Here is a 27,738-nt window from a genome sequence, read left to right as displayed (position 1 = left end):
TACTTCCGTAGTGATACTGCCTCGGAAACCCAAGGAGGGGTCGCTATGAGTCAGGGCTGACTTGACGGCACATAACAACAACAACAATGCAGAGAAGCTGGGCATGGCCTGGGCTTGGCTTTGCTGTCATTTGGGCTGGGCTGGGCTGTCATACCCAAGGCCTCAGAGGCTGGTCCCAAAGTCCTTCAAATGAATCAAAGTAGCACCTCGCCCCACCACAATCCTAAACCCCCCAAAAGGCAAGGCAACCTCCCTCCCCCCACCTTCAAGGAACAGGGCTAAATATTTGCTTTGTTAGGCATTTCCTTCCTCACTGAGGGGGGGGAAGGGTTTCTGTTACATAGAAAAACATACAGCCATAAATTCTTCATCTCCATAGATTTAAAGGATAAAAGGAAACAAAATAAGATTGCGCTTGTTAAAAATGTAATCTCATAGGGAGATGAAACTCCACTGGCCCTGAGGTCCACAGTCGGCTTCTAACACTCCCCAGACTCTGGGAACTCTGTTCAGAAGGGGCGCTACTGCTCAGTGACCTTCTGAATGGGGAAGCAAGACTGCCCAGATACTTTTTGAATACAACAAGCCTTTGTTTTCAACACCCCACTGACCCTTTATTGTTCTCCTTTTGGCACAACTCCCCCAGGAAGGCCTGGAGCAGCTCAGGCTCTCAGGCTCAAAGCCAGAGCCAGGCAGGCCCAACTGGGGTCAGAGCAAGGGAATCAGTGCTGAAGGGCAAAAAAAAAACCCAAACTCACTGCCATGGAGTTGGATTCAACTCATAGCGACCCTCTTTGGGTTTCTGAGGCAGTATCACTATGGAAGTAGATTACACAATCTTCCTTCTGAGGAGTGGCAGGTGGGTTTGAACCACCAGCCTTCTGGTTAGCCATCAAATGCCTTAGGCACTATGCCACAAGGCAACAATCAGATATCAAGTCAGAACATATCCCCACCCCCCACATCACCCGTTTCCCAACCAGCTTCCTGTGAGGCACTGAAATAAGGAAGAAACCAGATCTGGGAACCAGAATGCTCAAAATTCGACTGTAAAAACACATTGTCAGTCCTTGTGTGAGGATTAAAGATTGAACATGAACCTCAAACTGCCCAGGTAGTCTTTAAAAAACTGACATGTTTTTAAACAGAACTTCACTTGGTTAACAACATTCTTTTCTACCTTTCATCTATGATAGAAAGTAATGGCAGAGTAACTGCAAGATTCTGTCCCTTAAATATGCATTTAAATACTGTCAAGATCAAAGGTAAAACAAATTCATAATATAGTACAGTAATAACCAATATCAACAATCAAGTGTATATTACATAATGCACAACTAACAGCGGTGAGTCAGTATCACTACTATCCCTGTATTAGAGCTTACACTCTAAAGCACTTAGTTTGGGGAAGGCTGTGGTCTGCAGTGGGAGTCCTAATTCCACTTTGAGCCTTGACGTAAATTCTAGATGCCATTTGGGTTCTTTCTGACCATTAAACCATCACTGTGGCTATGCACAGACAAGTTCCAGGACAAACCTAGGGAGAGGCAGTTTGCCTTCAGGAAGAGTATTATTCCAAAGTAGATTATACTCTCACAAAGAAATTAGGGAAATTGCCTCAGAATGTCCTTTTCTGAATTAAATTAAGGTTGGGGTTTTGGTATTGTTTGGTAGACACAAGACTCAGGATGCAGGGTAATGAGTCACAGCCTATCCAGAAGACCCCCAGCCAGGTAGTCAAGCCCAGAACCAATCCTGTAACCTTTCCTATATTCAAATCCCAATCATGGTCTTTCCACTGATTCTGTAGCCCCATCTGTAACAGTGATGAATGAACCCATCTACTTCCAGTCATGATTTTGTGATGATTCCCTTTTTTCAAATCATATATAATTAGCCTAATAATGGCTATAACACAGCAGGCTCCATTCAGCTTTCTCATGCAGGATGATTGTCCTTTGTTCTGTCCAAGGCTTAATAAAAGTGTCTCTATTGAACCTGTTTGAATCTGGGGTCTCTCTTCTCCTATTACATCCCTATTTTACAGATGAAGAAAATAAAGCCAGGAGAAATTAAACAATGTGTCTAAAGTCACACAGCTACTGAAGGCTGGGCTTGGATTTGAGATCAGGGAGTCTGGATGGAGATTGAGTTCTCATTGCTGCCAGGAAGCCTTTAAAAATGTTTAGTCAAATAGCCTTTTATGTATACTACTTTAGAACTACAGGACCAGAAAATGATTATTTCCCTGAAGAAATGGTAAGGCTTCTCCCACAGACAGTAAGAAAGCTCTAAAATGATTGCACTGACCTTCCACCTCTGGTCACCAAGATGAACACCTAATCAGCAGCTCAACTTGGTAGACATTCAGGACACTATGGCATGAATATCTGTGCTGTTCCTTGTGTCCTATTCCTGGCTTAATTTCTGTCCTATTCTTACATATACTATCTCAAATAAGCCTCTTCAAATCCTTTGAAGAATGTGTACTATAAATAACGTAAATTCAATTTTAAAACTATTTCCTAAAACATGAACAACATAAATCCCATTTCATACAGAGGACTGCAGCTCTCAACAGCTGGCACTTCCTGAAGTGTGCCAAGAATGCTTGCATTTCTGACACAGCCTCTCATGTACCAAATTATGTGAAGCATGTAACGTCCTGCTCTTCATTCTGTCATTCAAGGCTGGGAGGGTGTAGTTATGTTCAGGACACCACACAAGGTGTCAATGTTAAAAGGAGGCATTTGTCACAAAACCACTTTACACAGTTTCACATCCAGTCTCAAAAAGTTAAAAAGAAAAAATACAAGTGTCGTTTCAGTAAGAAATTGAAAGAAATAAATACGGTATTTTTGTGAGGATGTGTATAAGCAACCTATAGTCTTTCTTTTTTTTTTTTTTTTATTGTGATTTGGGTGAAAATTTACAGAGCAAATTCACTTTCCATACAGCAGTTCACATACACTTCGTCTCATGACACTGACCACAATTTAGCACAATGCAACAGCTCCCTTCCCACTTCCTCCCAATAGTTACCTCTTCCCTGTGTCCATCCCTCCATGCACTCCTGCCCTCTGAGCTGTCTCCTGGTGCATAAGCAGCCTTTCTATTCTCCCATGATTGTTCTCTCCAAGGAGTGTATCTACCTCAGGTAAATGTTCAACTCACAAGCCTGTCTTTTGCTTGGCTGAAAGCGGTTCAATTCCAGACCTGAAAGGCAGCTAGGGGCCATAGTCTCAGTGGTTCCACCACAACCTATAGTCTTTGTAGGACTGAAAGTGTTTATAAATAAAGGTGCTTTAAGCTACCAAAATGCCGACAAAATGAATAAACTTTTCTGTTGAAGACAGTTTTTTCTAACGAATAGGAAGGAACTACTCACCTAAAAAGATGGCTTCCCATGTACTGCAAGAGCATGATAAAAAGTGGTGGGTGAGCAGACTTCTAGAAAGTAGTCAAGCTACCATTTCTAGGGGTTTTCAACATGTCATAGGCTTGTGCCTCAGCCCTGCCCTGTAGGGCAGACAGGCACAAATCTGTTAATTTCTGTTGCCATTTTGAAAAAAGGAGTGGTCTCCAGACCACACCCCTTTCAGGGGCAAACCTCAGGAGTCTGCTAGAGCAAGAGTGGACAGGGTGTACGAAAATCCAGCACATCTCAGTTCTTAGGAGTTCTGGTGGCGCAGTGCCTAAGGTATTTGACTGCTAACCAGAAGGTTGGCAGTTCAAACCTACCAGCTGCTTCGTGGAAGGAAGACCGGGCAATCTACTTCTGTAAAGATTCACTACCTCGGAAACCCAATGGGGTTACAACTATGAGTCATAATTGACTCGATGGCAGTGAGTTTTATTTTTAGGTTTGGGGTTACCCCCTGGCCCCAGTATCCTAGGTCACTCTACCTCCTCTTCCCCCTTCCAGAGCTCTGGATTACCATGTCCCTCAGGGTCCTAGGTTACCACCCCCCCTCCAGAGCCTCGGTTACCCCTCTTATCATGGTCCCCACCCCAAAGAAACTCAAGAACTTCTCCATTTGTTTAGACTGGCAGAAACTTGGATTTTCATGCCTACAATCTTATTGTACCTTCTTAAAACAAACACTGGCCGGGGAAGGAATGCCCTGGCAAGAATGTTCCAATATTAGTGCCAGTGAGGTGCTCAGTCCTACAAAAATTCCAGTATCTTAGGCATTGACAGAAAATCACTTAGCTTTTTCTCTTTAGTGCATATTTAGAAAATTCCATCTGTTGCTCAACTTAACACACACTCTCCACATGCCCTAACAAGCAATGACCAAACCCTTTCCCTCCAGTCTCTCACCTGAAATCCTGCCCTAAGATGTACATGCATATGTGAATGTCAAACTTTAAATTTACATAAAATATTCACCAAATAAAACCCCCTAGTCCCTGCAAAAATGCTAACGAATGAGCAAAAAAAAAAAAACACCCAAACTCACTGCCACTGAGTTGATTCTGACTCACAGCAACCCTCACTGGGTTTCCCAGGCTATATATCTTTACAGAAGCAGACTGCCTCTTCTTTCTTCTGAGAAGCAACTGATGAGTTTGAACCACCGATCTTTCGGTTAGCAGACAAATGCCTTAACCACTATACCAGCAGAGCTCCTTCTAATGAATAATGGGTCATTTTAAAAGCAAAAATAAGACATCCTTCTGCTTCCTGGGGTGCATGCAATCAGGTGCTCTTGGGTGCTGTCAACCACCTGGGCTGACCTGTGAGTCCACCTCATCCCCAGGAGGGGGTGGCCACAGAGTGGGAAAGTAAGCCAGTGTCATGGAACGGAGGAGAAATTCGCAGAAACTTTAAAAAGCATCAAGTATGAAATATAACATCAACTAGCTTCATGGCTCAGTATGGAAACAAGTAGGAGAACCCCTTCCCTAAGGCTCAGGCCCACCCCAGCTGACAAAGCAATGCCAATGACTCAAGTTCCAGTATTATCCAGGTTCCATCTAGAACTTTCCAGAATTAGAGAATACAAAACTGTGATTAGCTTACACATTGAGGTATGCTGCTTCAACACACTACGAAAAGGGAGGTAGTGTGTTATACAAAGAAATAATCTACTCAATTCACAGTGGAGGAAATTCAGTCCTTCCTAGAAACAGAGGCAAACCGAGTGTTTTTAATAGCTCTGGCAATAAACAACATACTATGGTAAGTCTTTACCAATTAAAATAGCACTGTAGCACTGACTTGACATGAAAGAAAACATTAAATGAAGTATTTCAGTCAGACTTTTAACAGCTCTGACAGGGCATTACCTTTCAGAAATTGAAAAAGCAGTCCTTAGGAGCAGGCAGCCATTGGGCAGGGCATCCTCCTATTCATGTGAAGCCCTGCTGGCAGCCAGGCTGTAACGCAGTCAGGAGGATCAGAAGGAAATGCGGTGGGGGCGGGGCTGCTGCCTGAGACCAGCAAGAGGGTGCAGTGTGGCCCGAGGTGGACAATCAGGGATGGTGGTGCAGAGAGAGTTGTTACAGACACAAAGATGGGGCTGTAGGTGCCATCCCGTCCACTCAGCCACGCTCACACCAATTTTTGGTCATTCCAAGCTTTGTTCCCAGCATTACTTTCCAGCACCCAACCATGCCCTTAGCTCATGTATTATTCCGATGGCTCAGAAAGAGTATCTAAGACACTATGGACCACAGGACACATTTGTGCTACAACACCAATTAGGAGACTAGGTCATTAGGCATGAATGGACTCCTATCCCTCTCTAATAACAAATAGTAAATAATAATAGTAATAATAAAATTGTTGCCATGACTTGATTCTGACTCATGAAGACCCATGTATGCAGAATAGACCTGCTTCATAGGGTTTTCAGTGGCTGTGATCTTTTGAAAGCTGACCGCCGGACTTTCTTCTAAGGTGCCTCTGGGTGGATGTGAACCACCAACCTTTTGGTTAGCAGCCAAGTAGTTAACCATTTATGCTACCTAGGGAGTCTTTCCAGCAGTAAGTATTTCTCCCAAATTATTCTGCCAAGTGAATATCACCTGTTCTAATATTATACACCTATATTTTTGTTGGGCAATCCTACTTCCGTAGTGATACTGCCTCGGAAACCCAAGGAGGGGTCGCTGAGTCGGGGCTGACTCGACAGCACATAACAACAACAACAACAACAACAATATTTTTGTTAAACCCATTTGTCCATTTGGTCCTCACTTATGTCACAAGCACTGGACCAAACCTGCACTGTCCTATCCAGCAGTCACTAGTCACATGTGGATATTTAAATTTAAAGAAAGATAAAATAAGATTGCAAATCAGTCCCTCACTGTTGAGTTCAAGTGCTCAGTAGCCATAGGTAGCTAGTAGCTACCACACTGGACAGCACAGAGAATATTTCCTTCACTATACAAAGTTCTACCAGACAGCGCAAGACACTCACTGTATACACAGGTGAGCAGAGAAACACAGAGATTCTGTTCTCTTGGACTTAACAATTTTGGGGAACCAGACCCTTATTAAGCAACAATAATATAACTGGTAAGCACGATAAAAGGCACGCTAGTGGTGGAAGGGTTAAAAGTGTGGCTACTAACCGAAAGGCTGGTAGTTCAAACCTAGCAGTGGCTCTGCAGGAAAAAGACCTGGTGATCTGCTTCCACAAAGACTACAGCCTAGAAAACCCTATGGGGCCTTCTGTTCTGTCACATGAGGTCACTGTGAATTGGAATTGACTCGAAAGCACCCAGCAAAAAGTGTTATGAAATGAACTGCAAAGTGACCCAAAGGAATTAGGGGAAGGGAAGGCTCTGCTTACCAGACAGGCTTATTGGCCAGTAAAATGGCAAGTGCTGAAACAGATGGGTACCTATTCCCCTATGAATAGTGAGAAGTTCTGACCAGAAGCACAGATAGCAGACTTGAGAGTTGTCTGGAGTTTGGAAACACAGTTCCTCTAATAATTCACAACAACATGAAGTCACCAGTTAAGCATCTCTGATCATTTAGGTTTGGGCTGATTCATATCAAACACTGACATGAAAACAGTAACTTAGTTTAGTTGGGATTCTGTGGGAGCCAGTACTTAACTGTCACAGCTATGGAATGCTTGACAGAGAGATAACACAGCATCTGCTGGGCTCTTGCCATGTTCCAGGCTACCCAGAAACCCTTGGTATGAGACCACCTGACCAAATCTGTGAATGGTCACAGGACAAAGGAGCTTCATCAGCCTTGAGGGCAGTGCGGTTGGGTAGAGACACACACCAGCAAGCCCATCCTCATTTGTTCTGAGCCTTTTTCTAATACTACTACTGATTCTCCACCTGAGCCTTTAACCGCAAGGAAGAGAAGATGCGGCACTGGCGGTTCAGTGGTAGAATTCTCCCTTCATGCAGAAACTCAGGTTTGATGCTGGCCAACGTATCCCATGCTCAGTCGCCACCCATCTGTCAGTGGAAGCCTGCGTGTTCTATGCTGCTAAACAGATTTCAGTGGAGCTTCCAGAGTACGACAAACTAGGAAGAAAGGCCTGGTGTTCAACTTCTGAAAATCAGGCAACGAAAACCCTACGGATAACAATGGTCAGATTTGCAACCAATCATGGGGATGGTGCAGGACTGGGCAGTGTTTCGTTCCATTGTGTACGGGGTCACCATGAGTGAAGGTGACTCGATGGTAGCTAACAAGAGCAACAGGAGGAGAAAGGCTAAAGAGCTTCCAGAACTGTGCAACTGACATGCGGCGGGCTGGGCTCTCTACATTACACTGACAAGGAAAGCAAAGGGCCGACTGCTGGTGAAAAGGGAAACTTGCGAACAACTGATAAAATCAGAAACCAACTCCTCCACAAGTTTTCTAAAGGCTATGTATTTACTGCAATAACCTTCCAAACTAAACATTGCAAGCATTTTAGATGAATGGCTGAAAAGTCAATTTTATATTTGCTTGTCCCTTTTAGACCTAGCAGAGGCACTGTGCCCTTTTCTGACAAGTCTGCTCAGCAGCAGCAAGATGCCCAGGGCACCAAGGGAGCAGGATCGCCTATCCCCACACTGATGGTCTGGGTGACGAGGGACCTCAGCTCACTCGCTCGCTGACTGCTCTCCCTCCTCCCTGGCTGCTGCTGGCATCCACTTCTCACTGACAACCTGTTACTTTCAATCAGCAACAGGCATGAAAACTGCACTTTTAGAATGGTATATACTCTACTATAGAGTAGGCACATACCGACTCCAAGGGCCTCTCCCTGAAATAAAGTGGAGAAGTACTTTGTGCACTTAAGTGTCCTCACTTCTGGTCTGTGAGGGGAGAAGAGACAGGCAGGAAGCTATGCTAGACAAAGCGGGGTCATTGCTCAGAAAACAAGGAGGGCAGGTGAGCCAAAAAGAGGCCTCGGAGACCTTGACTTGTAACCCATCAGCTATTTTAAAGCCAAGCAGTGGCTTTAAATCTATATTGAACAGACAAGCACAAAGTTATACAAGTGTACAAAGAGAAATAATGAACTGCATTATCCACAAGGCTTGCAGTTGTTCTGGCATCTTCCCATACCTCAGGCAGGAGAGTCTGGGAAGAAGACAAGCAAGGCCCATTCTGGAGAGCTTTAGACACAAAGCACCACTTGTCACCCAGTAACAAAGACCAAAGAAAACCAGGAAGCAAAACAACTGATGTGAAAACAATAAAAAGCAATGCACACTGTCCAGCAGCCCACACAAGCTGGGGAAGCTCCATGGTTTGCTGCCTGAAGATGAGGCTGCAGGAGAACAAGACTGTAAAATGACTCAATCAGGGTCTTAGGATTTCAGCAGTCTTCACGTCCACCTCATAGGTGGACATTCCTACAGTGGGGTCAGGTTCACAGGCCAGGACCCTCTGTGGCCACGGCATGGTCGAATCCCAAACACAGACTTCACATTCTAGACCATGCAGTACGCATTCGTGGAAAGCTCCACATTGCCAGATGGTTTCTCAGGTAAAACTTTTCCCTAAGACTTCAAAGTATTCCTTTGACAAACAGACCTGGAAAGTAAGAGTTGTAAGGTAGCAGACAATGGTGGTCATAAACTCTCAGGGCTCTGTCCCCTACTCTGTACTCTAGAGTCATTATGAATGGGAATCTACTCTGTGGCAATGGGTGGTAGTGGTTAACAGGAAGTCTACAGTGTATCTCACATGTCCATCTGGCAGATGTTCCACAAGGAAGAATGCTGAAATTCAGGGCTATTTATCATGAGAAAAAGAGAGCTCATACTGAGTCCTCAAGTGCAGTCTACCCTTCTCTGGATTTTTCTCTTGCAAAAAAACCAAAATGACCTTGAATATTAAAAGATTAACTAACTCAGTTGCCATGCAGTTGACCCAACTCATCGTAGCCCCATGTTGTCAGGGTAAAATAGTGCTCCATAGATGTGGTAGTTGTGTGTCAACTTGGCTGGGCCTGGTTTTGGGTGGCTGGGCAGCTAGATACATTATTCCTCATGATGAGACTGGAAATCAACTCCATGGTGGAATCTACTGGAGCAGCTGAGTAGCTGCCTTAGGGGTGTGGTCTGCTTCCAGTGTATAAGCAGAAGCTTGGAGGAAGGTCTCCAGCTTTTGGTACACTTGAATCCTGCACCGTTCAGAGCCTGCCATCTTGTCTGCCAATCCTGAGACTGTGAATGGACTTGAATTAGTGGCTTGCCGTGTTGTTTGATGATTTTGGGAGTATGCCATTTTACTTGTTGACCTTGGGTTTGTCAGCCTCAGCAGCCAGGAACTGCCTGAGTAAAGAGACGCCTCCAGCTTCAATGCGCTGGGAGCAAGAGGCAGAGCTGAAGCCCAAGGTCAAGGGCTTTCACCCAGTCCCTAGAGCTGACAATTTGAACTTGGACTTGTAGCCTCCTAAACAGTAAGAGAATAAATCTGCTTGTTAAAGCTCTACTACATTTGTGGTATTTTCTGGTAGTCGCATGAAGTAACCAAAGCATTCAGGTTTTCAGTAGTTGATCTTTCAGAAGTAGATCTCCAGGCCTTTCTTCCAGTGTGCCTCTAGGTGGACTCAACCTCCATACTTATGGTTAGCAGCCAACCACGCTAATTATTTCAAAGGGACTTTTAAAGACGAAGGATTCCCACTGAGTATGTGAAGTTCTTACTAAGACCACACAATTCGTCAGCAGCAGCAGCATCATACACACTTCTTCTTCAGTGCTCATTACAGGTGAGGCACACTTCTCTACAGAAGTTCTCTTTTACCTGAAGCCAGAAATCACCTGAACATGGCTCAGGATGCTCAATAGAAAATTAAGAGTTCTGGGCTCATCTTAGACTTTGCAAATGCCCCAGAACTTTTATTGCTGGGTCCATTCAGGCAGACTGTCTTATCTCACTCAGCCTTCACCAAAGCCTTAGCAAACAGGTACTATTTAACCCATTTCACAGAGGTGGCAAATGGAGCTTGTATAAGTTGTCCAAGGCCCCTAACCTAGGCAATGAGAGAGCAGAGATTGGAACCTTCTTCTGTCAGCAAAGCCATGTTCTTATTTCCTCAGCTACATAACTGCCCACAGCACACTATGGAATATGATAGAAACTTTTCTTCACCAAATTACAGAGCAGCCTGTACTACTTACAAGGATGGAAGAGAGACTCCATAAGGAATTAATAGGAGTATTCAAATCAACACACTGTTAGCTCCAAGCATAATCCAGCTCTACTTGGGATGCTGTGTTTTCTCTGTAATGAAGTCCCTCAGGTGTCACCACAATGAGCGATGGAGAGCCACACAAATAGCTGTGGTCACGGGGCCTTGCCAGGAAAACCTCTGCTGCTTCTCCTAAGTGCAGCTGAATGAGCTAATAAACTTGACCCACCATTTGGCTTGTTAGAAAGAATTTGAAAATGAAATCTACACAATGGAATTCATATATGCCATACACACACAGGGAACACAGCCTAGAAATGCATACCACTCTTGGGTACATTTATTAAAAAACAATATTCAACTAACAAGTCATAATTTATTATATTTAATATCAATTCAGTCAAATGGAAATTGTCAAAGAGGCATTATCTCTGTTAACCTGAGAAGCCAAAACCAAAAAACTAAACTCACTGCTGTCAAGTTGGACCTGACTCATAGTGACCCCTCCTTCGATTTCCAAGGCAGTATTTTTGTGGAAGTAGATTGCCCAATCTTCCTTCTGAGGAGTGGCTGGTAGGTTTGAACTGCCATCCTTCTGGTTAGCAGTCAAATGCCTTAGGCACTATGCCATGAGAGCACCCACATGACAAGCAACTAACTCAAATCTTCATTAAAATGAACTCCCCTCAATTCTAACACCTCAACAACAAAAAGATTAACAATCCAATTAAAAAATGTGCAGAAGACATGAACAGACACTTCACCAAAGAGGATATTCAGGTGGCCAGCAGATACATGAAGAAATGCTCATGATCATTAGCCATCAGAGATGTAAATCAAAACAACGAGATACCATCTCACCCCAGCACTAATGGCAAAGTTCAACAAGACAGAAAATAACAAATGCTAGTGAGGATGTGGAGAGACTGGGATTCTCATGCACTGCTGCTGGGACTGTAAAATGATACAACCACTGTGAAAAACGGTATGGCGATTCCTTAAAAAGCTGGAATTAGAAATACCATTTGACCCAGCAATCCCATTACTAGGTATATACTCTAAAGAAGTGAGAGCCAGGACAAGAACAGATAGATGCACACCCATGTTCATCACAGCTCTATTTGCAATAGCAAAAAGGTAGAAACAACCTAGATGCCCATCAACAGAAGAATGGATAACCAACCTACCACATAATGAAGTACTATACAACACTGAAGAATAACGTAGAATCTGCAAAACACCACATAATGTGGATGAACTTGGAGGACATTATGCTGAGTGACGTCAATCACAGAAGAACAAATACAGTATTAGTTCATTATTGTAAAAAGTGAAGGTGAGGTTTATATATGAAAGGGAACTTTGTTGATTACCAGGGGTAGGAGGGGAGTGGAGGAAACACTGTCCCCCCCCCCAAAAAAAAACGCATTGACCCATGTCACTTTAGTTTTGTGTATTTCACTGCAAATAATAATATTTCAATAAAATACATTAAAAAAAAAAAGAATTCCCTTCAAGCTCTTTCCTCACACTTTAGACATTTCCCCCACCAAACCAATGGAAATAGACTTTGACTCTTAAATCACTGTATCTTGTCTTCACTATTTTAAGTAGGCCTGAGTTTTAGTCACTTCCCTGTAACAATTCTATAAGGCATGGCAGACCACAGTGTTCCTGAATGAGCCATCTTCTATTCACCTGAAAATGGGGCAAATGTTCCTGCCCTGCTTTCTTCCAACGGCTCATAGGAAGAACGTGTGATGACTTCGGAAACCAGAGTACCACCTTATTTAGTATTTCCATCTGACATTCGTCAGATGCACAGTTAACTGCTAGTCTAATTAGAAAGTGATTCAAATTTTGTAAGCTTCTAGCAAAGTTTTACTACTAATTTGGAAAGTGTAAAAAGCTCAAAACTTCAAATGCCTTGAGAGAAAATATAAATAGGACTGTACATATTAAGACAAATAGGCCAAAACGGGGGTTAAAACATCAAGAAAGCTGCCCCAGACTACAAGTACTGAAACCATAATTACCTGTTTCTCCCCACAATGTGTCGGTGCCATTGATTTCTATTTCATGCTCCTTTTCCATTCCCAGCAAGCACTGGACTACCTGTCAGAAACGGCAAGGTAATTTAATGAGTTCTCATGACAATATGCGTTTATTATATCCCACATATCAAAAGAGAAAGTGTGTTTTTTTTTAACCATTATTATCTCATGCTGCACAATAAGAGAAAATATAATGAAAACCATTTTCAAGCATAATTCATATGCTATTCACACATTCACTTTGAGAAGAATTTTTTATATATATAAAATCATAATCTCAGTGAATTTCAGTAACACTGTACAGGATTACGAGGTACTCAGAATTCTAATGAATTCCAGCCTGACCCAAATACGCCAGCCTAATAACAAAGGACACACTGGTCACACAAAGTACAATTTCTGCATGAATATGCAGAAGACAGTGCATCCGTTTTTCACAAAGGAGGAAAACAAAGTGAAGTATACCTTTTCAACAAAGTAAAATAAAGTACCCTCAAAATAATTTTTTTTTTTTTAAACAGACAGCACTATTCTTTTCCCTGTGGGAATCCTCATCAAAGAGCAGGCTGGGCTACAGGTGTGGAGGCAGAAACAATGCCTCCTTGAGAAATGGAAGTCTCTGAGCCTTGAAACTGAGCCCAATGATCACGTTGAGTGCTGGCAGTGACAAGAGAGCAAGATGAAGCCATCTTTGATTCATCTTTGAGGCTCACATCCACACCCTTTGTGGTAGTCTGAATGAAGGACCCAGGTATGTCTAAGTCCTACTCCCCAGAACCTCTGAACATCAACTTAGATGATACAAAAGAAATGGCAGATATGATTAAGTTAAGGATTTTAGGATGGGAAGATTATCCTGGATTACCAGGTGGGCCTGACGTGATCAAAACAGTCCTTATGAAAAGGATGCAGAAGGTATCGAGGTAAGAGGGAGGAGGAGACTGGATGATGAAAGCAGACACTGAAGCGATGTGTTCTGAAAATGGATGAAGGCTTGTGAACCAAGGGATGCAGACAGCCTCTAGAAGCTGGAAAGGTAAGGAAACGGAATTTCCTCTAGAGCCTCCAGGAGGAGTGCTGGCCTGCTGATACCTTAAATTTTGGCCTTCTAACCTCCAGAACTGTACGATAATAAATTTATGTTGTTTTAAAGTCACTAAGTTTATAGTAGTTTGTTACAGCAGCAATAGAAAACTTATATACACTCAAAGTCTTTTGAGAAATGAATTCTACCCTTTTTCATGAAACAGATAATAGCTGTGCTAAGGTGGTTTTTGCACAGTATTCCTCCTAGCCAGCTTTACACAAGGCATGCATAGGAGTTGAGACAAGGGTCATGTCTACAAGTGACATTCACTGTCTTCTCTGATGATTTTCTACATTCTGGACCCTCTCAGATTTGGCCAATAGTTTAAAAAGAAACATCTGTACTCTTATATATGCATATTTAGCAGTCTGTGAGTATATATGCAAGTGTGTTTTTAATGTTTTAAAAATTACTGCCAAAAATTAGCCACTAAGCTCTCTATGTGTGTGTGTGTGTGTGTGTGTGTGTAGTGTATTGGGGGACGGGGGGGGGGGGTCCTGTCTTCATGAAAGTACCAGACTGAAAAACACATTGAAGAGAGTAGATAAAAATGTTATTTACTCCACAGATAAAGCTAAGACACACAGGTCAGGAAATGACAACTAAATCTTCAAGCTCAGGCACACTGACATCTACTAGAAATAAATGCTCTATTTAAACACTGCATGAAGTTCTCCTTCTGTCTAGGAACTGAAAATGACAAGCATTCTCACATGCTATCAAAAGCACTGAAGTTCTATTTTTAAAAACCATTCAAATACTGAAGAACAATTTTAGAACTAGGATTCCATGTGATTATTTTTAAAAGATCACGTAGACAAAAGAATGAATCAAAGGGTGAAAAACAGAAAACAGGAGGGTTACAGGGTAAAAGTAGGATTGAGGAGGAAGAAAGACAAGCAAGAGAGGAGAATAAAGAATATGGAAAGGCTCTGCTTGTCTTCAGTAGAAGACCTCTCTGTGTTGTCAAAACAACTGCTGTATCTTGAAACCCTCACTGCCTTTCACTCCTTCAGTGCTTCACAGGCTCGTAACTCAGAAGAAGGCAATTGGCAAATGCAACCTATCCATTTGGGAACTAGTTTCCCAAGAAGGACCCTCACTGAATGCACTCACCGAGCTATGGCCCATGCTGGCAGCTGCTGTCAGTGCCTGCTGCAGGGCTTGGCTCTTCTTCAGTGCTCCTGGCTGCTGGGGACCCTCCAACCACTCACAGGTCAGCAGGAACTGGAGAATGTCACCGTGGCCCCTCAACGCACTGTGTACAAGCGCACACTGGCCTTTCTTATCCAAGTGGTCCACCTGAGGGCAGGAGCAGGGAGAGGTCACAGTTCAGCATCACCTTTCCTCTGAGAACATGAGTGAACCACAAATACTGTGTGCAAATTCCATTCCACTACAAATGTACACAAGCTTCACACTTATATATGTCATTCTATAGAACTCCAACCCATCTTCTGAATTACTTCACTGTAATCATGTACAGTTCCAGGCCTCGGATTCCTTTTCAAGAAATAGGGACCACACAAAATTCTTTTCAGTTATGTTCCTCCAGCAAACTGAGGAGCTTCCAAGTTCTCTGGCAAACACAGATGAGGACTCGTACCAAAACCTCAAAGTTTGATGCTTCCCAACTTGGGATGTTTGGGGAACCTTTCACATCTGCTGTGACACACTATGTGTTTGGGGAATAGTAGAGTTCTTTGCTCATGGTGTCAGGAAAGCAAGGGAAAGGGAGGGGCTTGTAACACCTAGCTCTGCAGGAGGCAGTGTAGGAAGGGGGCCTAGGGATATCTGATTGGAGTCCATGTGCAGGCAGGTAAAAACAGAAGTGAACACATAAAGTGGGGCCACAAAACCAGGGAAGGCCAGCCATCAACAACAAAGGGGGAGTGTTTACATGCTGTGTATCTTCTAAGGCATTTGACTGCTAACCAGAAGGTTGGTGGTTCAAACCCACCAGCCACTCCTCGGAAGGAATGTTGGGCAATCTACTTCCATAGTGATATTGCCTTGGAAACCCAAGGAGGGGTTGCTATGAGTTGAATCCTACTCCACAGCAGCGTGTATCTTCTAAAGCTCCAAAGGGCTGTCAGACAAGCGACTGTCTCCTGTTTAAACCTAGGAATACTGGGGCTGGAAGAGGAAATGAGGTCCAGCTTTGTCATGCTTAGAAATTTGGGGGTGCTTTGCATTCCCACCCAGAGGATTTGCAAGAGCCACCACACTGCCTACAGAGCTCTCAGGAGTGTAAGGGAGGGGGCCCCAATTCAGAACAAAGCTAAGGGACAATATGGATCTAGAAATGGAGGCATGGTAATGGGAGTACTGGGAAGGCTTAAACGCAAAGTTCCCTTCTTCCAGGAGCTGAAGTTGTGAGTTTGTGGGGGGGACGACGACTCCTACCCTTGTTATCACCTATAGAATTTTTGTTCAAGTTTAAATATCCTAATTAAAAAGACATAATTATCAGCCATTTATTTCTACTGCTATTCAAAATACACTTTTCTCCAGTTACAAGCTTATGTGGTAGTTGTGTGCCTGTGGAGTCAATTCCTCATACCAACCTTATGTAACAGAGCAGAACTGCCCCATAGGGTTTCCTAGGCTGTAATCTTTACGGGAACAGATCACCAAGTCTTTTCTCCCAAAGAGCAACTGGTGGATTTAAACCACCGATTTGTAGGTTAGCAGCTGAGATGCTAACCAGGGTGCTACTCTTTTAAAAGCTTACAGTAAACCTAACATAAATAAATACCCCAATGACAAGATTTTTATTTGGTACCTTGTCATTTTTAAGGATTGCACTAGATAGTATCTCTAAAAGCACACAAAGCTTACTGCGACAGACAGCCCTAGAGCAACTGTTTAATAATATATAACTTAAAATAAAACTCACTGCCATTGATTTGATTCCAGCTCATAGTGACCCCCACTGGGTCTCTAAGGCTGTAAATCTTTATAGAAGTAGATTGCTCCTTCCGCCAACCTCCTTGAACCACCAACCTTCTGGTTAGCAGTCAAATGCCTCAGGTACCACCAGAGCTCCTACAATATCACCACCAGAGCTCCTTAATAATATATGGTTACTATATATATATATATATATACACACATATATATACACACATATATATAATTTATTTATTTATATATTTATTTTAATGTTCACATATATATATATATATATATATATTTTTTAATTTATTTATATATTTATTTTAATGTTCACAACAGCCCTGAGGTAGATATAGTTGTTATACCCATTCTACAGATGATAAGCCGGAGGCACACAGGTTCAGCACAGTGGCCAACATCCTGTTGTTGTTGTTGTTATGTGCAGTTGAGTCTGCCCCGACTCATAGTGACTCCTCCTTGGGTTTCCGAGGTGGCCCCGATTCATAGCGACCCCTCCTTGGGTTTCTGAGGCAGTATCAGTAGGGAAGTAGATTGCCCAACCTTCCTTCCCAGGAGTGGTTGGTGGGTTTGAACCGCCAGTCTTCTGGTTAGCAGTCAAGTCCCTTAGTCACTATGCTACCAGAGCTCCCAGCCAACATCCTAGTTGTGGAGTAAGTGGAGAAAAAAAGATTCCCATCCAGGCAGTTTAGCTCCTGTATCATCCTCAGACTAAAGCACAGGGATTCCAAGACACATTGAACTCATTTCAGTGTTTCAGTAAGGGCATGAACTTGGAATCCAGATTTTCTAGAGACATGGAGGCTGGATGAACTTCTGAAACTACTGCCCTAAAATAACCTTGAAACCTTAAACCACCAAAAATACTGTTAAAATCAAACAATAGTTTAGCTTAACCAGTAAAGAATGCTGCCTTGAGCATTAGCTCTCTTGAGAACCACAGGCAGTCCCTGGGTTAGGAACATCTTTTAATATTATGGAAATTTGCCCTCACTTTGAAATGACTGAATCAACCCCTACTCAAAATAAATTCTTCATCACAATCACCTTCACTTGCTTTATGTGCTTCAAAGTTTCAGCTTTTTCATGCATTAAAGTAAAGCTAAATAAAAGAACTGCTTGCACCTGGTCCAACTTACCTACAAACAATTCAAAAAAATTTTTTTCTTTTTCTTTTGGTTTGGGTGAAAGTTTACAAAGCAAATTTGTTTTCCCTTCAACAATTTATACACATTTTGTTTCGTGACACTGATTCCAATCCTTACAATGTAATAGCACTCTTCCCACTTCTTCCTTGTGCTGTTTCCATTCATTACCTACAAATTCTTAAAGACACAGTTAGGGATAGATCTCATTCATAACTGACCAGACAGGAATCTTAGTGGGCAGTGTGTTTATGTTAATGGGGGAGGAATAACTTAGAAAAGGAGAATGAGAATGGTTGCACAACTTGAAGAATGTAATCAATGTCTCTGTAATGTACATGTAGAAACAGTTATTGCTTAATGGGTATGGCGTTTCTACTTGGGATGATGAGAAAGTTTTGGAAATAGATGGTGGTGATGTTGCGAAACACAGAAGTCATTAATGCCACTCAAGTATACATTTAAAAATGGTTAAAATGGTAAACTTAATGTTGTATATATTTCACCAGAATAAATTTTTTTTAAGAAGTTTTTAAAAAAAGGGAGGGACATAAACTGAAATAGGGTAAGAAAAGGACAGGAGGGGGAAAAAAAAACCCAAACATTTAAAGCCTTTGCAACTCACTGATGGAGAGAGTTGTTGGACTTGTGGACTCAGGAACATAGTTGCAGGAGTAACATACTACACAAAGACATTGTCCTACATCTTACTTTGGTTAGCAGCAACTGGGGTCTTAAAAGCTTGCAAGTGGCCATCTAGATGTAACAACTGGTCTCTCCCTGTCCAAAGCAAAGAAGAATGAAGAAAACCAAAGACACATGGGAACAATTAGTCCAAAGGACTAGTGGACCATGCAAACCTCAGCCTATATGACCATGAGACCTGAGGAACTAGATAGTGCCTGGCTACCATTGTCTATCACTCAGAAAAGGATCAGTGTAGGAGATCTTGGATAGAGTGGGAGAACAATGTGGAACAAAACTCAAAATCATTAAAAAAAAAAAAAAAAAAGAAGACCAGGTTTACTGGTCTGATAGAGCCTGGCCAGACTCCCAAGACTATAACTCCTAGTTACCCTTCAGGCCTGGAATTACTCACTCCTGTGGCTTCCAACCAAACAATAGACAGGCATATAGGGTGAACATTTACAGCAGGTAGATACACTCCTTAGAATGATCAATCATGGGAAAAAAGAAAGGCATTATTTGCATAAGGAGATAGCCCAGGGGGCAGGAATGCATAGGAAAGCAGGACACAGGGAAGAGTTAACTACAGGGAGGAAGTGGGAAGAGAGCTGTTACATCATGAGGATTGCAGTCAATGTCATGAGACAAAATGTGTATGAACTGCTGTATGGAAAATGAATTTGCTCTGTAAACTTTCACCGAAATCACAGGAGGAAAAAAAAAAAAGATTAAGAACATATCCATGAGAACCTAAATATTCAGAGATGAAATAAATTGACAAATTAGTTTAAAAAAAAAAAAATCAAACTTTTGCAACCAATTACGGGGCTAACTTCAGTTCTGTGGTGAGTCCTAGGGCATTCCTTGTATGCTTTTCAAAGGAAGGCCCTCCTCACGAGGCTAGAGGCCAGGAATCGCCCTGGAATTCTGCACACATGCGCACACACACACAACAGATGTGCGCGCACCCACCCTGGTGCAATAGTAGTAACAATTATGAGCAAACTGCATGGTCCAACTCTCTCCGAAGGCTGCAAACATGGAGCATCCACATTAAGCAACACTACAAACCAACCAACACCTATAGTTCTACGCCTTTTGTTTCTGCTCACTGCAATTTCACAAAGTAGAGACAAAAGGACATCTGGCCCAGAGGATAACGATTCTAGCAGTGAATTTAGAGGGGACTGAGTTTCTATTAAGGGTGATAGAATAATCTGGAGGCAAACAATGGTGACACTGACACAAGGTGATGGTCAAACCATGTCACTGAATTATACATGTGAAGAATGCTCAGATGGCATATATATTACATATATATTTACCACGCTTTGTTTTTTAAATGACAAAAAGTCTAGCAATGATACGAAAATATTCCTCCCACCCCACGCCCCACCCCCTCACAGGGATGGCTGCTGCTTACCCTGGCCCCTTTCTTGGCCAGCAGACACACCAGCTTCATGTGGCCGGCAGCTGCTGCATAGCAGAGGGCAGTCATGCCATTCTCTGACATTCCATCCAGGGAGGCACCAAATTCCAGGAGCAGAGTGACAACTTCCTCATGACCAAGGTGAGACTGGACACACAGGATAGGGGCATTGTTTAACACTTCTGTCCTGTAGTTCACATTGGCTCCACCCAAGATCAGGAGACGGCTCACCTGTTGGACAATATCCCCCAGGAAGATCATTTTAATTTCTCAGGTAAACATCAATCTCCACAACATCTCCAGGAGAAGGGCAATATCTTCCATTGTCCACATAACCATTTTAATCCAGTGGTCCTCAAACTTGACAGTGTGTGTTACAATCACCTGGAGGGCTTGTTAAAGCAGAAGACTGTTGCACCCCAACCCGATTTCTGATTCAGCAGGTCTGGGGTGGCACCAGAAAATGGCTATTTTTTAACAAGCTCCCAGGTGATGGTGATGCTATTTTGAAAACCACTGTTAACAAAGTGGTCAATGATGTTCAGTGGCAGAATTCTTGCCTTCCATGTAAATACAAATAATACTCCTTTCTTTACAAAAAAAAAAAAAAAAAAAGTTCCTAACAAAAAAAGCAGAGCATGAAAATGTCCATGAGTTCTTTGACTGTCAATAGCATAATCCTCCCAGAAAATAACCTATTTTTCACTAATTACTACGTCTATCCTCCACTCACTTCTTTGGTCCCAGCTGAAGTTATTTTTTAGCCACAGATTTAAATGATCCTGAACAGCCTCAATCACCCCCAGAGCACAACCCTGGCAGATCTCATGAGTTGCTCACTGGGTGTGAAAACCATAAGACACACTGTGTCATTTATATGACTAGAACCACAAGGGGATATTTAAAAGATATAAAAGAAAGGCAAGGAATATGAAATGCAGGACATTTCAGTGATGCGTGTCCATAAGAGAAGCTGACAGACTATTTACAAACTGATCCTGTTCCCACTGCTGTCGAGTCGATTTCAACTTATTGCAGCCCTACAGCACAGGGCACAATTGCCCATGGGGTTTCCAAGGCTGTACTTCTTACAGAAGCAGACTGCCATACCTTTCTCCCAAGAAACAGTTGGTTTGTTAGAACTGCCAACTTTCTAGTTAGCAGCTGACTACTTACCACTGTGCCACCAGGACTCTTTACAAACTGATCGATGTGGACAATTTCTATGACCAGGAATCCCAAGACAGCACAAGGATGAGTATAGAAGCAATAGGGTGAAATCTGATGACACCATAGCTGCCACTGAGACCTGAACCCCTCATCATCTGGATCTAGTTCCCCAGTTTCCTCCTGATAATCTCCCCCAGAACCCTTTGCCCTGGTTCCCCTTGCTGTGGCCACCCTGGCCCTGTTGACCATGTAGCAATGTGCCAAGCAGGCCCTGGCTTCATGGCCATGGCCTTGGCCTTGGCAGCTCCCTCTGCCTAGAATGGTCTCTCCATAGACACAGATCCCAGAGCATCGCTTCCTATCAACCTCTGCTCCTAGACCACGTCCTGGAGTGAAATGCCCCCTCACTCCCTATAAGACACCTCCTCCACCCACCCTACAGAGCACTAGCACACACAAATCCCAGTCACTCTCCATCCCCTCTTGTACTGTTTTTCTTTTCTTTCTTACCCCAGGCACTGGTTCTAAGATACAGAAGTTCACAGGTAGAGGGATGGTCCAAGTGTAAAAATCTTGTGCATAGTCAAGACCGTCACTGACATATCAGAATGTGCAGATCATCCACAGTGCCGAGGAGACCCTGACAATATCCACCCGGTCATCTGCACGCATCAGAGGGGCTTCATGTAACCTGACCCAAGCCAGCACCAGCCCAGCCTCCTGCTGTCAACCAGCAGGTGCAGAGGGAAAGGTAGAAAACATACTGCTAAGAAATCAGAAAATGGGTGTTCCTGTCTCAACATTGATGTATAACATGTGACCTCAGGCAAACTGCCTAATCCTCCCCAGCCTGCTCCACAGATATACAAGGGTTATAAAAACTCCCAGAACTTTATATAATTCAAAAGTATTTTAAAATTGTAAGTGCTAAATTAAGCCCCCCCCCCTTTGAATAATTATCATTATATGGAGAGTAGGATTTTGCTGATAAAATATTAGGGAATTTCATCAAGGCCTAGGAAACTGGCTTTAAGCCAGGGCTAAGCATCCTGAGAAACTTTCCCAAAAAACACACACCACCACTGAAGAGCACACCTCAGCCTCTAGCACAGGGAGACAGGCAGGAAGAGTTTGTAAATTCCCTGGATGGCTCTGACAGCCATTTATCCTCTCTTCTCCATCAATCCATTCCCTCTTGAGACTCATGAGCTTGACAGAAGGGGAGAGGGAAAAAAAAAATTAAATAATTCCAGTTTTCAATCAGTCTCTTAACTGTGTGTGCTGTGTGATTCTCAGCAAATTATTCAATCTTATCTGTGCTTCAGATGCTTCCTAATAACATTTTTTTTCTGGTTTTCTACCCAACAGGTATTCTTTGGCAGCAATGCTAGAAGGTGTGCTTTTCAGTACTATCTTGTTTAATACCTTAAAAGTCTTTAACTAGAAGGTATGTGCTTAGCTGCAGGACTTTTCCTAAAAGTGTCTGTCATCAATTCACACTTCATCTGCTTCTTGGGGGAAAATTATCTCCTTTGCTGGTGCAATGCTGCAGGTATGTTTACTGTTTAACACCCTACCAGTTTATGAATCTTCCTGTAACCCATAATTTCTTACCCTGTTGCAAGTGAAGTCACCTGGGGAGCTTGAAAAGTTTCCAATGCCTGAACCCCTCCCTCCCTTGGAGACTCTGATTTAACTGGAGCTGGGGCTCAGCATCCACAGCTCCCAGGATGATTCTAGCTGGCAGCCAAGGCTGTAAACACATCAGGTGATAAATGCAGCCACAGAGCATGGGCTTGCTCAGGGCCAAGTCCCCTGCCAGCTGTGTGATTTGGGGTAAGCTCTATTAACTGCCCTAAGCCTCAGCTTGTTCATCTAGAAAAAAATGTGGGTAGACAGTTCCACTCTAATGGGTTGCTGTGAAGATTAAAGATGAAAGTGCATATACATAAAGCACTCAGCTGAGTACTCAGAATCCAGTAAGTGCTCAATAAATATTAACTATTATTGTCACACCCTTTTATAGTCTTTAGAAAGGACGAGAGCCCAGGACTTTGATTCCTGGAAGGCACAGGAAAGAAGTTGCCCAAGGTGCCTGATGACCCTGAGGTCTGGGCTCCCCCTCCCACATCACCACGTGTGCCCACCCAGTTCTGGTCAGCAGCAGAGAGATCTCAGGCATATGCGAGGTAGGCATGAGTCACCTGGTGTGATCATGGTAGGTAGTTCCTCCACACAACCATCATCCAGAAGTTCTTAGGTGCCTATACCACAGTGACAGTTTCCAGAGATGTGTGAATCACTAAAAAAAGTAACGTGTCTTGAACATTTTTTTTTTTTTTTTTTAAAAAGCCAACTCTTTTTCAGCGACTTTAATGTACACCATCTCATTAAGTTCCAATGACTCTAGATGGGTTCCACTTTACCTCTGGTTTTACAGGCAAGAAAACAGGATTGGAGGGAGTAAGGAGAAGATCAGCTCTGGGCACAAAGCTAACTACTGTCACACAGCAAGCAGCTTTACAGCAGAAGTAGCAGCTCTCGTAAGGATTGCACTGTGTTGAAGGAAGGGGTTTTGCATGGTTTGTCCTGAGAATTTTTTCCTACTTCACTGGAAACACGTGAAAATAGAAATAATATCTACAAACTGCTGGATTTAATGAATTTGAGAAAACAAAAAAGGAGGGGGTCATGCGATTACAGGAGTGGGAGACAGAGGAGAGGAAGCAATGCTGTCATGAGACACAGAGGCGGCACCGGCTGGCAGTCAGAAAGAGGACACTCAGTTTTCTCTATAGGTGCAATGAGGTTCACTAAGCACATCCACTGTAAAGTGTGTATCACCTAATTGTGATTTGGAATATGACTGCATCCCCCAGCCAAAAGAAGCCAGGCCGAAGTCCAGGTCTAACTTCTGTTCCCCTTACTCCCTGCCTTCAGCCTGAGGTACATCACAAGCTGAATTCTCCCGGGTCCAGAGCCTTGGGAAGCCCATGGCTGGCAGCAGTCCTAGGAGACAATGTAAACAAAACAACTAGCTGGATGGGTGCCTGGGAGCCCTGGTGGCAAAGACCTCAGCATGTCAGCCAGGTCCTGGCTGACATCATCTGGCCTAGTAAAGGGAGACTAAGTTGTTAGAAATCACTGGCTTACCACTACAATTAAAAGCCATCTACCAAGTAATCATCCCTGAGCAAGTTAAATCACTTTAATTTACTAAAACAGCAAACTGCAATTATTGCTCAAAATGACATTCATTTCTGTATGACAACATCTAATACTCTAAAAAAAAAAAAAAAAGTCCTTTAATTGCTGCATAATTTTAAATTACAGTAATTTGTTCAAGGTTCTGTAAAAAACCTTTTTTTTTCTTTTGTCAAAGATAAAAGAAACAGAAGCATAATGCAAAGCCTTAAAATTCTATAGCCAAGTGATGTAATTTTGGGGATGGGGTGGATGTAGGTGACACGAGAGTTCCCCAAAACAAAGTACAGATGAATAACCCTTAAAAGATTTCAAATATGTTACAGAGGAAAATTTATAATCCCAAGAGGGTCAAACTCATTACACTATTACGAGCTACTTTTTAATTTACAGTCTTAAAAACTCTTACTCAATAGAGGATGACGTTTTCCATTTACTTTTCTTCACATTAAGAGAAAAGAATAACTCTGTTCCCATAATTCATTCCAGCAGTAAAAACAGGTATTACCACTTCTATTCTTATTTCTTTGTCCCTTGTCATCATTATAAAATTTTATTAAGTATGGAGAAGCCAAAAGATAAACTTTTAGCTGAAACGAAAGATGAAGTGATGTTATTGTAGTAACCTTAGCTCTAATTTCTATAAAATCCAAGTGAAACAAAATTCTTAACTTGTTCATTAACTGAAATCTAAACTTAGGAAATGGTTTTCTCTACATTGCTATTAGAATAGCTTCATCTAGAGCCTCCTGTTATCAGTAAGCAGGATTTTGGAACTAGTTCTCCTTAACTTAAAAAAAAGAGGGGGGGTTAAGTTTCTCTGTCCCTTGAGAAGTTATTGGAAAATAATTATACACAGAACTTTAAAAATCAAACATAAATATATTTAGATTATAAATACATATTTATAAAACCACAACTAAACCTGTTGCCATCAAGTCATTTCCAACTTACAGCGACCTCAAAGGACAGAGTACAACTGCCCCATAGGGTTCCTGAGGCTGTATTTTTAATGGGAGCATACTGCCACATCTTTCTCTTGTGGAGCAGCGTGAACCATCAACCTATCAGTTTGCAGCCGAGTACTTTATCCACTGCACTACCAGGGCTCTTAATGTATTTATAACTTGAATAAAACACACACATAAAACATAAACAATTGCATGTAGAGTTCAGGCAAGACAAAAACACTCAAACTTGTGATCTTGGAGTGAGAGAAAACAAGCAAAACAGCCAGCACTTGGTAGGAAGGACACAGGAGTCACATGTATAGCTGCACAGTCTGTGCCCTGCACAGAGATGCCAGCTCAAGGAGCCCTCTGTCCATAAAGCTTTGAACTCTGATACAGCCTAAGTCCACCTGGAAGAGGAGGTACCTTTATCTTTGCAAAGGTATCATCTGTACCCACCCTGGGCCATGGTCTTTCTCTAACTCTCACCAAAGCCTTGCATTGGGCAGCAGTGACTCAACTCCAGAGTTGGTGCCCTGCTAAGTCTTTCCTGAGGCCCAGGCTCTCACAGTCTGCTTCTTTACCCCCTTCACCTCTAAACATACCAAGAGGCCAGAAGGCACTAGGAGCAGGCAGAGCAGACATCAAACCAGAGACAGGAAGCATTCTGCAAGACCCAGATACACAGATGGACACCCTTGGTGAGACAAGTGGACAGCAGTAGGGAGAGGCACAGAAAGTCCCCCTAGAAGTACCCCTCAGTCACATCTCTGGGTGCCTGGTCCCATCTCCCTCTTACTTCTGACAGACAAAAGTAAGGGGAAGTGGAAGACAGATGCCCAGAACACTGGGCCAGGGCTTTCCCTTGTCCTTCACTGGATGGCCTTCTTGGGCTGGTCATTTTTATAGATATGATTTAAGAGAACCACCTGGCATATTGGAAACTACTGCAGAACCTCCACGGGCAAGCCTGGGGCTTAGAAGGCCTGTACTCAAGCAGGCCCAGATGCTAACCTTTGTGGCCTTACCTGGATGCTTTACCTTTCTATGCTTGAGATGCTTAGACTACAATAATTAGGAAGGACAACTCACCCTAAAAAGCTCAGCAGAACATTGTGACACGGTAGTCACTGACCAATGCTGAGGAGATAAGAAGCTTTTAGCTCATAGTGGGCAGATTCTGATACTTTTTCCATCACCATAAATGTATGTGTGCACGATAGCCTTTCACAGTATCCTCCTGGGTGCTCATCTCTTTGTGCCACCCATCAATGCTTTGTTATCTATGAGCCATAAAGAGATAGTCATACTACTGACTCAGGACACTTCAAACATCAATTTTCCCTGGAAATCTCTGACTTTCGTTTTCCTTTGTGAATTGCTTCCTTATCACATCCGCTCTGGCACAGTAACTGTGTGTTCACAAAGCAGACCCCAACTACCCACATCTTCCTTATATTGTGATTTGCATAAAATTTACAGAGGAAATTCACTTTCCATACAGCAGGTTATATACACTGTCTCATGACACTTACCACAATTCATCACCTTCCCTTCCCACTTCCTCCCAACAGTCACCTCTTCCCTGTGTCCATCCCTCCATGCCATTAAGATGTTCTTGACATTCTCTCCCACTAGCAGAGGCAGGGGACTCTGTCTCTCCCTCAGACATGCTGTCTCACCTTCACATTGGGAGTGTAAAGGTTCCTGAGAGAGGCGAGGGCAGCAGATAGCCCTTCTGTGCTGTAACCAATCCACAAGGCTTGGAGATGGCTTGAAGAGATTCCTGTCTTCTTACTGAGGCCCTAGAAACAATCAGAAAAATGTATCTTAGTGTCTCCTTTCCCAACTACAGCATCAGTTTGAAAGAGAGCATGCCCTCGAGTGTGTAGGTAATGCACTGAATCCGTGGTGAAAATTGTGACTCACACAAAGAACATCTGGACCTGTGTAGAATGGTATTCTAAAGAATGGGAGGAGATATTTGGGAACCATGTATCTGATACAGGCTTAATATCTAGAATATATAAATAACTCCTATAACTCAACAACAAAGACAAACCACCCAATCAAAAACTGGGCAAAGGATTCAAATAGAACATTTCTCCGAAGCAGAAATACAAATGGCCAATAAGTACATGAAATGATGCCGAATGTCATTACTCAACTGAGAAAATGCAAACCAAAACCACAATGAGCTATTACTTCATATCCACCAGGATAGCTAGTACCAGAAAATCAGACGCTAACAGTGTTGGCAAGATGTGGAGAAATTGGAACCCTTATCCACTGCTGGTGGGAATGTAAAATGGTACACTGTTATGGAAAACAGTTTGATGACTTCTCAAAAAACACAATTACTATAAAACAAAGGAGAAGAACCACATGATCATATCAATTGATGCAGAAAAGGCATTTGATAAAATCCAACACCCATTTCTGATCAAAACTCTCAGCAAAATAGGAATAGAAGGGAC

General features: G+C 42.8%; 1 protein-coding gene across 1 annotated transcript in view; it reads right to left on the bottom strand.

Annotated features, from left to right (window-relative positions):
* The window catches only part of TANC1 (tetratricopeptide repeat, ankyrin repeat and coiled-coil containing 1), a 258,142-nt gene that overhangs the window by 32,832 nt on the left and 197,572 nt on the right, over positions 1-27,738 (bottom strand). The window contains exons 14-17 of the mRNA XM_007941851.1: positions 26,944-27,066; positions 19,932-20,168; positions 14,877-15,062; positions 12,656-12,734 (exon numbers count right to left, since the gene is read on the bottom strand). Coding sequence (XP_007940042.1) covers positions 12,656-12,734; positions 14,877-15,062; positions 19,932-20,168; positions 26,944-27,066 — 625 coding nt within the window. The remainder of the gene's footprint in view (positions 1-12,655; positions 12,735-14,876; positions 15,063-19,931; positions 20,169-26,943; positions 27,067-27,738) is intronic.

This window comes from Orycteropus afer, unplaced genomic scaffold (assembly GCF_000298275.1).
Source record: "Orycteropus afer afer isolate SDZICR_OR568_19922 unplaced genomic scaffold, OryAfe1.0 scaffold00084, whole genome shotgun sequence".
Taxonomy (NCBI): domain Eukaryota; kingdom Metazoa; phylum Chordata; class Mammalia; order Tubulidentata; family Orycteropodidae; genus Orycteropus; species Orycteropus afer.
This window is presented reverse-complemented; position numbering and strand designations above follow the sequence as displayed.